Below are 16,851 nucleotides of genomic sequence, written 5' to 3' on the forward strand. Positions count from 1 at the left end.
CCAGTGCCCCCCGCAATTTGTGCAAGCAGCACCCCTGTTTTTTTTTTTTAACCTGCCCACCTATTTTGTTTAGGGTTTTATACACATATATTAAGGGACCATATAGATAGACTTAATTAGAGTGTATAATTGGAAGAAAACAAATATTATGTTCATTAAAAACTGAAAATGTGATTCTCATGTTTGAACTGATCATTTATTGGACAATAGTTGTCTGTTATTATTTAGTACTGTTTGTTGTTATTATAATAGTGAAGAAACTTTGTTTGCTGATTACTTCAATAAACTTTATTAACTAATATATAGAAATTTTTTGACAGCTTTTGGTCAACCGTTGAGCCTATCTGGCTCCTCTCAGTCAGTGTTTGGGCAGCAAAGCAATTCAAGTAACAATATTTTTACTCCTAAGCCATCTAGCAGTCCAACTCCATTGGTATCGGAAACAGGTAATTCCATGTCTGAGGGTACTTCAACAGGTGTATTTGGCGCAGCTCAAACACTGTCTCCCTTCTCTTCCAATACTAATTTCGGCGCTTCGTCTTCAACTCCAGTTTTTGGTAATTTATCGTCGTAATAGTGAAGGAACTTTGTTTGCTGATTATTTCAATAAAATATTTATTTAATTAATATATGGATTTTTTTTTACAGCTTTTGGTCAGTCGTCGAGCCCGTCTGGCTCCTCTCAGTCAGTGTTTGGGCAGCAGAACAATTCAAGTAACAATCCTTTTGCTCCTAAGCCATCTGGTAGTCTAACTCTATTTGGATTGGAAACATGCAATTCCATGTCTAGGGGTACTTCCACAGCACAGGTGTATTTGGCGCAGCTCAAACACCGTCTCCCTTCTCTTCCAATACTAGTTTTGGCACTTCGTCTTCAACTCCAGCTTTTGGTAAGTCGTCGTGCCCGTCTAGCTCCTCTCAGTCAGTGTTTGGGATGCAAAACAATTCAAGTAACAATCTTTTTGCTCCTAAGCCATCTGGTAGTCCAACTCTATTTGGATTGGAAACATGCAATTCCATGACTAGGGGTACTTCCACAGGTGTATTTGGCGCAGCTCAAACACCGTCTCCCTTCTCTTCCAATACTAATTTTGGCACTTCGTCTTCAACTCCAGCTTTTGGTAAGTCGTCGAGCCCGTCTAGCTCCTCTCAGTCAGTGTTTGGGATGCAAAACAATTCAAGTAACAATCTTTTTGCTCCTAAGCCATCTGGCAGTCCAACTCTATTTGGATTGGAAACATGCAATTCCATGACTAGGGGTACTTCCGCAGGTGTATTTGGCGCAGCTCAAACACCGTCTCCCTTCTCTTCCAATACTAATTTTGGCACTTCGTCTTCAACTCCAGCTTTTGGTAAGTCGTCAAACCCGTCTAGCTTCTCTCAGTCAGTGTTTGGGCTGCAAAACAATTCAAGTAACAATTTTTTTGCTCCTAAGCCATCTGGTTGTCCAACTCTATTTGGATCGGAAACAGGTAATTCCATGTCTGGGGGTACTTCCACAGGTGTATTTGGAACAGCTCAAACACCGTATCCCGTCTCTCGCAATACTAATTTTGGCGCTTTGTCTTCAACTCCTGCCCTTGGTAATTCATCATTGTAATAGCAAAGCTACTTTGTTTGCTGAATACTTCAATAAACTATTTTTTAATTAATATATGGATTTTTTTTGACAGATTTTGGTCAGTTGTCGAGCCCGTCTGGCTCCTCTCAGTCAATGTTTGGGCAGCAAAACATTTTAAGTAACAATCTTTTTGCTCCTAAATCATTTGGCAGTCCAACTCCATTTGGATCGGAAATGGGTAATTCCATGTCTAGGGGTACCGCCACGGGTGTATTTTGCACAGCTCAAACACCGTCTCCCTTCTTTTCCAATACTAATTTCCACGCTTCATCTTCAACTTCAGCTTTTGGTAGTAAATCGTCGTCATCTCGCGGTAGCTTTTTCTATGAAATCCTTTTTATATTGTCATGTGATGTGTGAGAATCACAATATTTTATAGAAGTGAAATACCACCTAGCTTTGTTCTCTAATGAAGTTTGTGTGAATTTGTGTGTGTCAATTTCTGCTATATCATGTTTATGGATTCGTTCCTCCCTTCCCACACCCGCACAGTCCGCCCCCTATGTTGATATCATTGAACCACAGATTACATAAAGACTAAGATTTGTATTAGCTAGTTTATGTCATCTTTCTTTTATTAATAGCTAATAAGGGTAAACATTAGCATCTTTTGGCTTACGTTTTTTCCTTTTTTATTGTATTATTGTATTATATATTTTGTAGTTTTCTAATTCTATCTTAAACCAAATCTGTTCCCTCCCAGGATCATCACTCTTTCGTCAGGAACCTGCTTTTGGAGGTTTTGGCTCTACTCCTACTCAAACAAGTCCATGTAGAAGTTCCATCCAACCATCACGACCAGCATTTGGAAGTAACGCTGGTCGTGCTTCACTGTATGGTTCTTTGAATATACATGATCAACATAGGGACATGCGGATGGACATAAGCAGCATGAGCTATGAGGTAACTATTTTTTGTGTCATGTTTATTATTAATAATATTGGCCGACCTCACTTAGTGGGATAAAGCTCGCTTGTTATTGTTTATAATTAAAAATGTTGCTGTCATTTGGATGCTTTGATCAACCAGGAACTACTTGCACTTGGAGAGAGGATCGGCTATGTGAATACAGGATTATCTGAGAGTTTGATTTCTAAGTATTTGACAAAAACACTGTACTCTTCAGCTGAGCAAAGTCAAGAAGGAACTTGTGCAATTTGTCTGGTATGTGAATACAGGATTATCTGAAATGTTTGCAATTTGTCTTTTTGCTTTGTTGCATGCAACTTTGACATCTTTTTCACTTTCTGTAGTGTTTTCTAACCTTTGAAAAACTTGTGGTGCTTTTGGATAGTAAATTGGTAATAGTCTTGTGCTTACTGATCTTAACTAAAAATTACAGGAAGAATACAAGAACATGGACAGTATTGGGACATTGGAAACTTGTGGACATGACTACCATGTGAGCTGCATTAGAAAGTGGTTATCTATGAAGAACTTGTGTCCCATATGCAAAGTTTCTGCTTTGCCTGATGAGTGATAACATGATGGATAAGTAATTTGTTCATTCTACTTTAGTTTAGCGAATTGTATATATAGGTTAACAAAAATGGATGTATTTGGTATAGTGTGACTTAATAGTTAATACATTTATTTTTATTGATCTACATTTTCTTTTAAAAAGGAACAGTATTAGAGTTGTGGAACTAGGGGTTTCTTCATTTATCAAAATAAATGGAGGATTTTATTTTGGCACAAATAAACTAAGGATACTATTTGGATGTAGACACAAAATGATAGTGAATTATACCATCATCAAGTGAATCCCTTCATCATTAATTATTTTATAATTTTTTTCTTAAAATTTCTCTGTGTCTTTCTCTTTTTAAATTGAAGAAATGGAAATGCTGAGTAGAGAGGATCAATTCTATGTTTAAGTAATTTATCCCTTGTTGTTTGTGTTCTTTAATTTTGAAACTATTTTGGTTCCATATTTTTGAGTTCTTTCGGTTACGAATATATGTTTTTCTTATAAATTTGCATATCGTTGTGTATTTTATGATGATGTATGTTATTTGAAAACTTTTTTTTTTGGTAATTTATTGGATAACCAAAGATATACAAGGCAATGTGAGTATTGACACAAGCCAAAATAAATAAATAAAAGGATTAAAAAATAACTAAAATGACCTCTTTGAAGTCCTTTCTACAATGGGTAATGTTTCACTCTTGATTTCCTTTATTTGCATTAAGTGCAAGGATCGTAGGAAAGAAATAAAGGTTTGAATTAACGTGACTTCATAGCTATTACTGATTATACGCAGGAAAGAAAGGCTTTTGAAAGCACTAAAGAAGAGCAGCTAACTGTGCATCTTATACACATTATCTTTCAATATTTTCACCAACAACCTTCAATCACAAGAAGTGAACAATGCAGGGAGATATCACTTGGTATATGTTTGAATATTTCTTATTGGTATGCTAATTCTTTTTTATTTTTCTTGCATTGAGAATTTTAAATGCTGCTTACTCTTTCATGGCATAACTAAGCATCCAGGGATACGCTGTCTCAGCTTCAAAGTTTGCAAATGTAAACTAAGAATTTGTTGACCATTAGAATAAAGTTTATCCTTTCATGTATATGTTTGACCATTTTGCAAATGCTAGATATTATTAGCATTGGAGTAGCTTTCCATTTTCAAATCATTAAAGTCTTTAATGTATTCTGATTGTGATTCCTTATGTCTTAATGGACTTTGTTCACATTTTGCTATTTGTTGCTAATTGTGTTTATGTCCATATTGTACATGTTTTATATTCTTGAGTTCTTAAAACCTTCTATTAAAAGAACAAAAAAAAAAACTTCTATTAAATAGAAAATTGTTCAAGACATTCAAATCATGGCACATAACAAAAATAGGGTGACATACATACAAGGACGACCCTACACCATGGAGTGCGCAGACCTTGGCCCTCACTATGTTAAGGATTTTCTTTCAACACTACGTACATTTTATGAGTTTCATTTGAGTGACTTTTGGATTTAGTGATTTTGATGACTTTGTAACTTACTTTTAATCAATAATTATCTTTCATCAAAATAATTTATTTTAGGGTTATGTTAACTTGTGCCCTAAGGGCACAAGTTAAGGATCTGAAAAAAGAATTAAAACATGTGTGTTGTATTGAAAAAATAAGTTTTTAACTTTCGAAGACATTGAATGCACAATCTTCAAAAATAAGTTTCTACATTTGCCTTCTAAACTTGTGCCTTAAGGGCACAATTTAACATTTCCCTTTATTTTAATCATTCATCTGTCATTCTCTCTCATCTAAAGTAATAGAGGCAAAACATATACATCATTAAATATACATCATAATTGCTCTTTGCGATTTTCATATTCTAAAAGTATTAAATGATTTTTCAATTTCAATGCCAACAATTGTCAAAAAAAAAATTTCAATGCCAACAAAAATGGCATTATCTATTTAACTTGCAATTTCTGCATGTAATATTAGAAATAACTTTAACAATGAATGTTATTGGTGATTTTGGTGACTTTAGTATTCAATTTCCAAATGGGAAGTGATACATAGACCACCTTATAAGAGTGGAGATGATGAAAAAATCACTTGAAGTTGTCTTCATCATGTTGTAACCATGTGTTTTTCACATAAGTTTTACGACCAAACAACCTTTATATGGAAGGCTCAACGTCTCCATCACAGTTTCTTGAACATGTAGCATTGGGAGCAGTTGTTGCCTTTAACATGTTCAACCTGTGCAAGATATGTTTAATTTTTCTTTAACTTTTGTATTTTTGAATTACTTTTTACAAACATGTTTAGAATATTATAAAAGATCCTCCACATATATTTAGATTTTTTAGACTAAATATATTTTTATTTTTTAAGTTATAAGTTATTTCAAAGTTTCACTTGGTCTAGAATTTTTTTCATGTCATATTGGTCCCTTAAATTATAAATATTACTCACTTTGGTCCTTTATATTTTTTTCCAATTCATTTTGATTTCTTAACTTACAAAAATTATACATTTTAATTTCTTAAATCGCTAACCGTAGACATTTTTGGTCCCTTAAGCTACCTTTTGGTCAAAGTGGATATTCATTCAAATCGCACATCTGGTGGTGAGAAAAAAAGAAGAGGTAGAAAGTTATTATAAATAATAGAGTTACTTTTAGTTTTATTCACCACACCATCTTTAGTCTCTTGGGTGTACTTGACTTGATAGTCACGCGTCATGACATAGTTTGCAAGTTTTCCATGCAAAAACTGTAATTGTGTGAAAGTTAAGAGAGTTTGCAATTTTGTCTGAAAAAATTGTAAGAGAGGGTTTTTAATTTTCTCTTGTAAAAAGTTGCAGGTTGAGTAATAAATATTTTGTTGAGAGATTGTTGATGTAGATCATGAAGTGTCAAACCATCATCTTGTAAGCTATTTTTGTCTTTTTTACTGCTTTTGTGGTTGTGCTTCCGCTTTGTAGAAATTTTCTGTTGTGGATTTCCCAACAACTGACATCAGAGCTAATATTCTGATCAAGGGAGGAGTAGAAGCTACGTCATGAGCTATTCATTTCAAGAGAGATTAGTTATCATCTTATTTGTGTTTTTTCTTAGATAGTGTTATGACTATTTAGAAGCAGTGGCGGAGCCAGATATTTTATAGAGCCTGAACTTTTTTTTGGCTTTTGTTGTGTTGTGCTCGCGTAATGGAAAAATATTAGAGTTTGCCCTTTTTTTTAAGTGGGTTAATGGGCTATTGGGTTAGGCATAGTATAAAGAAAATATTGATCGATCCCGGGCGAGTGCCTGGGGTCGCCGGGTGGTGTCTCCGCCACTGCTTAGAAGTAGGATGTTACTTTATTTGATGGGAGGGTGAACTTCTCCTTATGGCAATGCACAAGTTCAAAAATCACAGAGGATTTCTGAAACCTAAAAGAGAAGTCAGAAAAGTTTATGAGTACTCCTTCTCCAACTATGGTTAATCAAGAGAAATTCTTTTAGACAACAAAGTGAAATTAATTGGAAAATAAATTAAGAAGAATTTGTTAATTTTTTTGGTCATTCTTTAATATCTATTGAGCAAGTTGGATTTAACTAGTCATTTATATTGGCCGCTTAACAAATTGTTTAAAGAGAAGACTTAATTTGTTAATTTCCTTAGTCATTCTTTAACATATAACAAAGTTGGATTTAACAAATTTATACTGACGACTTAATTACAAATTGTTTAGAGAGAAGACTTAATTTGTTAATTTCCTTGGTCATTGACATTCATTTAATATGATCTATTGAGCCAGTTGGACTGAAACTAATTTATATTGGCGATCTAACAATTGTTTAAAGACCAAACCTTGCATTTTCCCACATTTTTATATTGGTCACAAGCAAATTTCGTTTCAGATTGGTCACATGCAAACATTTTTACACAGCTAATCTCTCCAATTAATTGTTGGCTTTCAAATTTACTATTTTGGGTTCAAATAACAGATAGGTTGACAGTAATATGTAGTAACTTTATTCCTTAAGTTACTAATTGTAGACACTATGTACCTTAACTTACATATATTAAAGATTTTGATCCTCTCTTTTATTGTCTAACGTTTGCAACTCAATGGATCAAAGCATCTAAAACGTCTAAAGTTTGTAACTAAAATGACCAAAATGAAAATAAAAAATATCAGGGGACAAAGTGTCGGGCATTCATACGCGTTCATATCTGGCGATTTGCTAAACGAATGAGGCAAAGGCTCTCGGGTGGTTTTTCTAGAACACGGCCGGTCGTTGAACAAATTTTATTCGCTGTTAGATTATTCTGGAGAGGTAGAGATGCTCCGTCTTGTTTTTTCTGGAGATGGCCATTTTTCGTGTTCTGCTCCTTGAGCCGTGCGGTGGGGAATTGCTCTCACCTTCTTCGCCGTGTCACATTAGTATATTAGTATATAGAGTATGAAATTACACTAATTAAAAAATATGTGTGAAACCTTAGTTATTTTAGAAAAAAATAATTTATTTAAAATGGTGGAAGAGGTGCAACACGAAATTTTTTCAAGAAATTGTTATCCTAGTACCACTCTTTTCACATTCACACTCAACGATAGAGATTTAATGGGATATAGTGAATTTGTATTGGTAAGATCGCAAATGGAAAAGAATGCACATCACATCTTAAAATAAAGGATAATGATAAAGTGCACTAGATATTTTTGTGTGCATGTTGCACGATACCATATTTCTCTCTTATTTGATGAAAGTGTTGTACCAACATATACACATCTCTTGTGAAGTTGTGATAGCGTTGTGCTACTCCAGATCAGTCCTATAATATAATATATTTATATAAACTTTGATGGTAGCAAACTAATGGTGGTTTGTGCTGCGACAATGGCGAAGGTGACGATGAAGACAATAACAAATGAAAACGTCGATGGCGATGATGAACGCAACTACATTGAAAGGAAACAAAAAAGATGGTGATGGTAAGACAACAACGACCAAAAAGAGTTGTTTAGACGGTGAGTGGATTATAGCAGTCATGAGCTAAAGAGTGTAGATGGAACCATATAGAAAAGGACATTAGGTGTGGGTTAAACTTTAAAAAGCGTTCGTGCAAGAGTCGTGCGTTTGGCTCTCGTGCCATATAGCACTACTAAAAAATACGCTTTATGTGTTGCATTAGTATATATTATGAAATTGCATTAACTAAAAAATGTTTTTGAAGACGATACTTGCTCAAGCATGGTTAGGTACCAAGTTTTGATGGATTTGATGCACCCGCTAGTGTAAAAAATGTCAGCGAAGGTTTTAAAACTGGGTAAGGAACACCTTCATTTCTCAAATGAAATATAGATTTTTTATTTATTTTTTGTTTTGCTTTTGGGAGGGCAGAGAAGGCTGCATTGCACCGTAAAATAGAGATATTTATTGCTTTAGTATTATTATATACACATTTTCTTTATAAAAAAAAATACACATTTCAAAATTGTTGGCATTAAAATCATAGTGATGGAGATGACATTTTATTTAAGAAACAAAGATGATTTGTACTCCTAAAATCCCTATTGGTTGCAACACAATCAATTAACAAGCCAACTCAAGGGAGCTGCAAATGTAGCCTCAACCATATTATACTTCTGATTTAACTAATGCATTATAGGGTTAAATATGTGATTCGTCACTGCAAATAGGAAATACCCCTGGCTTCTGATTTAACTAATACATTATAGGGTTAACAAAATGGCATGAGAATTGACGAAAATACCCCTGGCTTATTTTTTTTTGTTTTTTTTCCTTCAAAAAAAAATTCAGTTTTTTCCCGAATTTTTTTTACGATTTTTTCCCGAAAATTTTTCAGTTTTAATTTTAACAGTTTTTTTCCGAAATTTTTTTTGACTTTTAATTATTTTTTCAGATTTTTTTAATTTAAAAAAGAATTTTCAAAATTTTGAATTTTTTTTTGAAGGAAAAAAATTACCCTAGGGATATTTTGGTCAATTCCCATGCCATTATGGTAATTTTGATGACGTGGCAGTCATTAACTGGGTCAAGGGACGAATTTTTAACTGATTTAACTTTGCAGGGCCAAAAAAAAAGGATTAGCGATTGCAGGGACGAAATTTTAAGCGAGCCTTATTTGCAGGGACGAATCACATATTAAACCCTACATTGTATTAGTACTATTCTATAGCCCTCATAGCATAAATTTAACTCACTAATTTTGCTACTTAATTCAGTAAAAAATTATTCAATGATTTGAATGTATTTAATAATTTTTTTAACAAACAAAAATGAGATATATTAATTCAGTAAAAAAATATTCAATAATATGAATGTACTATTAAATATTTATTTGTCAATTTTTAAATAGTTAAAAAAATAACTAGGATAAAAAGTGCCTCCAATTTTTTTATTGTTAATTTTTAAAGAGTCTCATTTTAAATTTTGATTTAGACCCCTAGATTTATTGGACCGAATTAATATTGGTGAAATTAATTGGAGAATTATCATGAAGACTTTGTTAATTTTCTTGGTCATTCTTTAGCATCTATCATGCAAGTTGGATTTAGATAATTTGTATTGATGACTTAACAATTTTTTTTTAAAGAGAATACTTATATTTCTAAATTTACTTGGTAAATTATTCCTCTAATATGATCAATTGAGCAATTTCAATTTAACTAATTTATTTTGATGACTTAACAAATTTTTTAAAGAGACGACTTATATTTCTTAATTTTCTTGGTAATTCCTCTAATATAATCTATTGAGCAATTTGAAGTTAACGAATTTTCGGGGATTTAACAAATTGTTTAAAGAGAGAAGACTTTATTTGTTATTTTCCTTGGTCACATGCAAACGTATACACAATTAATCTCTCCAATTAATTATTTTGGGTTCACATAACCGTTAGGTAAGACAGTACCACATAACATCTATATAAAGAGAGGCATTCTCGACTCAAACACAACAAAAAACATTTCAATATCCCTTACATTGAATAAAATAAAAAAAACCCTACTATAACAAAAATGTCAATCCAAGTCATTGATACTGCATTTCGTTCATCTAAGCTCAATGAGTGTTACGTGTTCAAGAAGAAAAGGTTTGCAGTTGTGAATTATGCTCCGGGAGCCAAGAAGGATCGTGTTGTTAAAAAGCCGATTCATACTTCCGATGGTTTTCCATTTCTTGATGAAACACCATTTGAAAAGGAAGTAGATTGTGCCTTTGAGACAGAAGGCACCGAAGCAATCATCTTCTCTGGCAAGCAATGTGCCAAAATAGATTTCTCTCCGGATTCAGATACCGATTTACTCGATGGCCCTGTTCCAATCACTACCATGTTCCATTGTCTCAAGGGAACGTTTTTAGAAAATGGAATTGACGCTGCAATTAAGTGGACCGGACATAATGTTTTCTTATTCAAAGGAAATGAGTATGTTCGTATGGACTATCACAAGAAGACTATTGTGACTCATTACTCCATTCGTTCTGGTTTTAAAAGTTTGCTCGGTACGGTCTTTGAAAATGGAATTGATGCAGCATTTTCTTCTCATGTTGCGAATCAAGCTTACGTTTTCAAAGGAGAATACTATGCACGTATTGATATTTCCAACGAAGGTGATTGTATTGTCAATGGTAGAGTAAAGTTGGTCCATGAGGAATGGCCTGCCCTTCAGAGCCTATTAAACTTCTAGATCTAATCGTATGTCACTTCTAGAAAATATAATTAATGAACAAGATTAATGATTGAAAAGAATAATTTCTCTCGAATTTATCTGTCACTAAATTTAGTGACAGAATTAGACGGAGATTTTGTATTTTCTTTCTAATTTTACTTCATTAATTTTATTCTAGCAGTGCTTACATCGGCTCTATATGTTCATGCTCATCGCGAATACATGTGGAAACTCATGTTATTGTTGTTTACTTTCTTCTGCTCCTCAATGTAATAAAAAGTGTGGTATGCTTCTAGCGCCACATCGTGTGTTTTTTTCTCTTGTATTGTCAATGTTAACTTTAATTGTTGTTTACTTTCTTCTCAGCTTCAAAGTTTGCAAAAACTAAGAATTTGTTGACCATTAGAATAAAGTTTATCCTTTCATGTATATGTTTGACCATTTTGCAAGTGGTAGACATTATTTGCATTGGAGTAGCTATCCTTTTTTATGTATTCTGATTGTGATTCCTTATGTATTAATGGACTTTGTTCACATTTTGCTATTTGTTGCTAATTGTGCTTTTGTCCATATTGGACATGTTTTATATCTTGAGTTCTTAAAACCTTCTATTAAAAAAAGATTGTTGAAGACATTCAAATCATGACACATAACAAAAATGGGGTGACATACAGAGAGGGACAGCCCTACAATATGGAGTGTGTAGGTCTTGGTCCTCACTATGTTAAGGAGTTTTTTTTTTGTTACAGTTGAGGATTTTCTTTCAATACTACGTACATTTTATAGGTTTTATTTGAGTAAATTTAAATTTAGTGATTTTGACGACTTTGTATCTTATTTCTAATCAATAATTCTCTCTCATAAAAAAAATTATTTTAATCATTCATCTATCATTCCCTCTCATCTAAAGTATACTAAAGTCATCAAAATCACAAATAATATTCATTGTTAAATTTATTTCTGATATTACACGTAGAAACTGCAGCTACCAAAACATTTTTTTCTTCTGATATATTATCAACAGTCTGATGCAAAAACACATAAAAGATAAATAGTTAAAAGTTTGTTTAGTTAGTTATAGAGATAGTACCATTTTTGTTGGCAATGAAAATGAAAAAATCATTTAATATTTATTGAATATGAAAATCGCAAAGAGCAATTGTGATATATATTTATACTTTAAAAAATAAAATGATATATATTTAATGATGTAAATGTATTGCCTCAACTACTATAAATTCTTGGGTTCGTCCCTGCATACAAATATTGACACACCCAAAACTAAAATTTAATTGTGCTACAAGTACAATCTATCTGTATTTTAAAAATAGACTTTTGATGGCAAAATTATTCTCATCATCTCTTAATTTAATTTCAATTTCAAGTAACGATTTCGTTTTTTATCTTTTTTTATATCAAAATGGTAGGATATACATTGATTTCATCCAATAAAATAGTAAGTGCTAGAGAGAGTGTTAAAAAATGATGGTTGTTAGCATTCCTCTTATCAAGTTGCATTTTTCATCTAGTAAAAAACCACACTTTGCACTCCATATTCAAAATAATTATGTACGCAGTTTTAGTTCATTAATAAGTCATAATTTAGGGTGTTTTTAGCCATTTCAATTCAATAATATTTGTGGAAGTTTGGTCTTACTTTGGAGCTATTTTACTATAAAACATTAGTTTTCATTTTCAGGATCAAATAATGAAGATAATAAAGAATTTTCAAATGTTGAAAAAGAGCACAACTGTACACCCCAATAAGCACGACCGGCATTTTGGTGAAGTATAGGATTGGAAATTGACAAAGAAATACGCACGGGCCGGGCGGATCACAAGCACAATCGTGCGTTTTTGTAACTTGGAATCTGGAAGGTCTGGAAAGTGTGTGACCTGGATCACGTCCTAACAAGAACGACCGTGTACTCTATGCAGTTAGAAATGGTTGTTACAAAACTCTTGCAATTGCTAGTTTAAGGCTTGTAAATCAAATTCAATGCATTATATGAGGTCTTAGGCTATAGATAGGCCTCCTTTCAGAGCAAAAACATGATCTTTCACACTTGTAAACTTGCTACAAAGTGGAAATCAAAGTTCTTAAAATTTCTTTAAGCTTGTTGTTCTCTACTTTTTTGTACTTTACATTTTCTTGTTGTTTACTGTTATGCTCTTTATAATTATGCACTTACATTTCCAGTCATTTATTTTTATGCCTTTTTTTTTTATCATGTCTCTTTACTTTAAAGTTTAATCCATTGTCTACAATGATCATGAGTGAGTAGACTTCTAGTCTTGGGATTGTTGGAATAATCTAATGATTGAATCCTATTTAACTCAAGTCTAGACTCTATTTTATTAAAATTTATTTTCTAATCTAATCTCATTGTTGTTTAGTTTTATAACAAATATCAAACAAAGGATTGAAATGTGAAGTTTGATAACATTATTTCATCATATCTCAAACGAAGGACCAAAATGTGAAGTTTGATTTTGGATCAAATGAGATTAGACAAGATGAACAAAGCATGAGAATAGTTTTGTAAGTCTTGAGACAATAATATTTGCACACAAAGGGTCTCAATAATAATCAACCTTGAGAATAAGCTTGATTGTTATTGAGATACATTCATATATGGCTTAATTGCATGTTTGGTCCCTTATGTTTATTTTAGTTTTCAAGTTAATCACTTATGTTTTGAAAGTTTCAAGTTGGTCCCATACGTTTATTTTAGTTTTCAAGTTGGTCCCTTACGTTTTGAAAGTTTCAAGTTGGTCCCTTACGTTTTTGGAATATTATAAAAGATCCTCCACATATATTTATATTATTTAGACCAAATTATATTTTTGTTTTTTAAGTTATTTCGAAGTTTCACTTTGATCTAGACTTTTTTTCGTATCATATTGGTCCCTTAAATTATAAATGGTAGACACTTTGGTCCTTTATATTTTTTTTCAATTGATTTTGATTTTATACATTTTAATTTCTTAAATCACTAACCGAAGACATTTTTTTACTCAAAATACAACCGAAGACATTTTTGGTCCCTTAAGTTACCTTTTTGTCGAAGTGGATATTCATACAAATCGCACAACAACAACAACCAAGCCTTATCCTACTAAGTGGGGTCGGCTACATGGATCAAATTACGCCATAGTGTTCTATCATAAACCAAATTTGAATCCAACTCATTGACCTCTAAATCCTTTCGAATGGTTTCTCTAATAGTTTTCCTAGGTCTTCCTCTACCTCTTTTAACTTGACTCTCCTTCATTTGATCTACTCTTCTTAAGACGGCATCTACGGGTAGTGAAAAAAGATAGAAGAGGTAGATAGTTATTATAAAAATATAGAGTTACTTCTAGCTTTCTTCACCACACCATCTCTAGTCTTTTGGGTGTACTTGGAGCTTGAATAGTGGTGCGTCAGGACATAGTTTGCAAGCTTTCCGTGCAAAAATTGTAATTGTGTGAAAGTTAAGAGAGTTTGCAATTTTGTCCTAAAATTGTATGAGAGGGTTTTCAATTTTCTCTTGTAAAAAGATGCAGGTTGAGTAACAATTTTTTTGATGAGATATTGTGGATGTAGATCATGAAGAGTCGAACCATCATCTTGTAAGTTATTTTTGTCTTTTTTATTTCTTTTGTGGTTGTGCTTCTGCTTTGTAGAAACTTTCTTTTGTGGATTTCCCCACAACTAACATGCAAATATTCTGATCAAGGGAAGAATAGAAGTTGCGTTGAGCCATTCATTTCAAGAGAGATTAGTTATCATCTTATTTGTGTTTTTTCTTAGATAGTCATATGACTACTTTGAAGTTGGATGTTCCTTTGTTTGATGAGAGGGCGAACTTCTCCTTATGGCAATGCACAAGTCCAAAAATCACAGATAATTTCTGAAACCTAAAAGAGAAGTAAAAAAAGTTTAAGAGTACTCCTTCTCCAGCTATGGTTAATCAAGAGAATATTCTTTCGGACGACAAAGTGAAATTAATTGGAAAATAAATTAAGAAGAATTTATTAATTTTTTTCGGTCATTCCTTCATATCTATATATTGAGTAAGTTGGATTTAACTAGTAATATATATTGGCCTCTAAACAAATTGTTTAAAGAGAAGACTTAGTTGTTTCCCTAAAAAAAAGACTTAGTTTGTTAATTTCCTTAGTCATTTTTTAACATATAACCAAGTTGGATTTAACAAATTTATCTTGACGACTTAATAACAAATTGTTTAGAGAGAAGACTTAATTTGTTAATTTCCTTGGTCATTGAGCCAATTGGAATGAAACTAATTTTTATGGGCGATATAACAATTGTTTAAATGAAAATGCTAACCGATGCCTCAGAGCAATGATTAAAGATACTAAAATAGGAAGTTATATAATAGTTATTTCATTGAAAATTGTATAATCAATTTATATCAAAAAAGTTTCCTTTTCAATCTATAACTTACTTTTTTTTGGTATCCTTAATTAGTGCCCTGGGAGCACCGGTTAACATGATCCTTGTTTAAAAGACCAAACCTTTCATAATCCCACATTTTTATATTGATCACAAGCAAAATACGTTTCAGATTGGTCACATGCAAACGTATACATGGCTAATCTCTCCAATTAATCGGTGGCTTTTAAATTTACTATTTTGGGTTAACGTAACAGGTAGGTAGACAGTAATATGTATTCCCTCCGTCCCTTAATGTAACCACTCATTTGATTTTGTTTTTGTCCCTAAATGTAACCCCCTTTTCAAATTACTAGCATTTATTACTTTTTTCCTAAACATACCCCTAATTAATACTATTAACTTGTCTTGAAATATGAATAGTCAAATTTAATACACATACAAACAAAGGACAATTTGGTAATATTAATACACAAAACAGACACATTAATTACACTGACAACTTTTCTTAAGAAATGTGAAAAATGCAAAGGGGGGTTACATTAAGGGACGGAGGGAGTAGTAACTTTCAGGCCGTTCCTATGAATCTGGAGGCTCGGTTCTGTAAGTGAAAAGAGGTCCGTAATAAAATAAAAATGTATTTTTTTTTTAAAAGAACAATGTTCTATTTAAATTTTTAAAAGATAAATAAAAGGTGTCGTATATATGCGATCCAAAGGTGAAAATCACTACCGTATACATGAGGAACCTCAAACCACCCTCCCAAAAAAAATCCACCTAACACCAAAAGCAAGATGACCCAATTCTATGATATATTCCTGCATCAGATGTCAAACGGAATAAGAAAATAAACATCTAATTCAACAATTCTAACATTCAAGATTATCATAATTTCATAAACCTACGGTTATATCACCAAAAAAATTGAACTTTTTGACATAAGAACAAAAAACACTAAACAACATTAATCAAACAACGAAGAAAAAGAGTGAAAGAATGTGTAAAATTAGAACAAAGAATGGAGGTTTATACCTGAAGAGAGGAAATAGAAGAGAATTTTGAAGTGAAAATCTGTGTTATCTATTGAAGAGAGCTAGAGAATCTGTTATCTATTGAATATGTGGTTGCCTGATCGGAAATCGAATCGGAGAAGAAGAAAACGGAAGTTCGATGGAGTGGTGGTGTGATGGAACTTGTGGTACTGATATCAGAAGAAAGAAAGGGAATAAGGAAAAACATTACGTGTTGTATCACTGTATCAAAGTTCTCATAAGGAATTTTTTTTTTAGTGGGGTAGTACTTTGTAGTACTACTGAGCTATAATTTTTTTTGAGGTCCAACTCCATTGAGCTGTTTGCATCCTCTAAGGTCCGACCCTGATAACTTTAATATGTACCTTAAGTTACAAATATTAAAGATTTTGATCCTCTCTTTTATTGTCTAACATTTGTAACTCCATGGGTGAAAGCATCTGAAACAAGAAATTTAAGGGATTAAAATGTCTAAAGTTTGCAACTAAAAAGACCAAAATGAAAATAAAAAAATATCAGGTACGTGTTTATATCGGACGATTTGCTGAACGTATGAGGCAAAGGCTCCCGAGTGGTTCTTCTAGAACATGGGTGGTCATTGAACAAATTTTATTTGCTATTAGATCACTCTGGAGAGGTAGAGACGCACCCTCTTA

General features: G+C 32.5%; 1 protein-coding gene and 1 pseudogene across 2 annotated transcripts; both read left to right on the plus strand.

Moving 5' to 3' along the window:
- Positions 1–107: 107 nt before the first annotated feature.
- LOC146956070 (uncharacterized) lies at positions 108–3,308 on the plus strand (annotated as a pseudogene). The gene is made up of 6 exons (XR_015018870.1): positions 108–557; positions 649–1,583; positions 1,674–1,934; positions 2,325–2,524; positions 2,651–2,785; positions 2,964–3,308. The product of XR_015018870.1 is annotated as an uncharacterized LOC146956070 (transcript).
- A 6,740-nt stretch (positions 3,309–10,048) lies between these two features.
- LOC146956071 (albumin-2-like) lies at positions 10,049–11,306 on the plus strand. Its single transcript, XM_085726336.1, has one exon. The coding sequence runs from the start codon at positions 10,112–10,114 to the stop codon at positions 10,778–10,780; it is 669 nt and encodes a 222-aa protein (XP_085582462.1). The 5' UTR covers positions 10,049–10,111; the 3' UTR covers positions 10,781–11,306.
- The last annotated feature ends 5,545 nt before the right edge of the window (positions 11,307–16,851 follow it).

This window comes from Medicago sativa, chromosome 1, assembly GCF_051527215.1.
Source record: "Medicago sativa cultivar Bolivia chromosome 1, Bolivia_mono, whole genome shotgun sequence".
Classification (NCBI taxonomy): domain Eukaryota; kingdom Viridiplantae; phylum Streptophyta; class Magnoliopsida; order Fabales; family Fabaceae; genus Medicago; species Medicago sativa.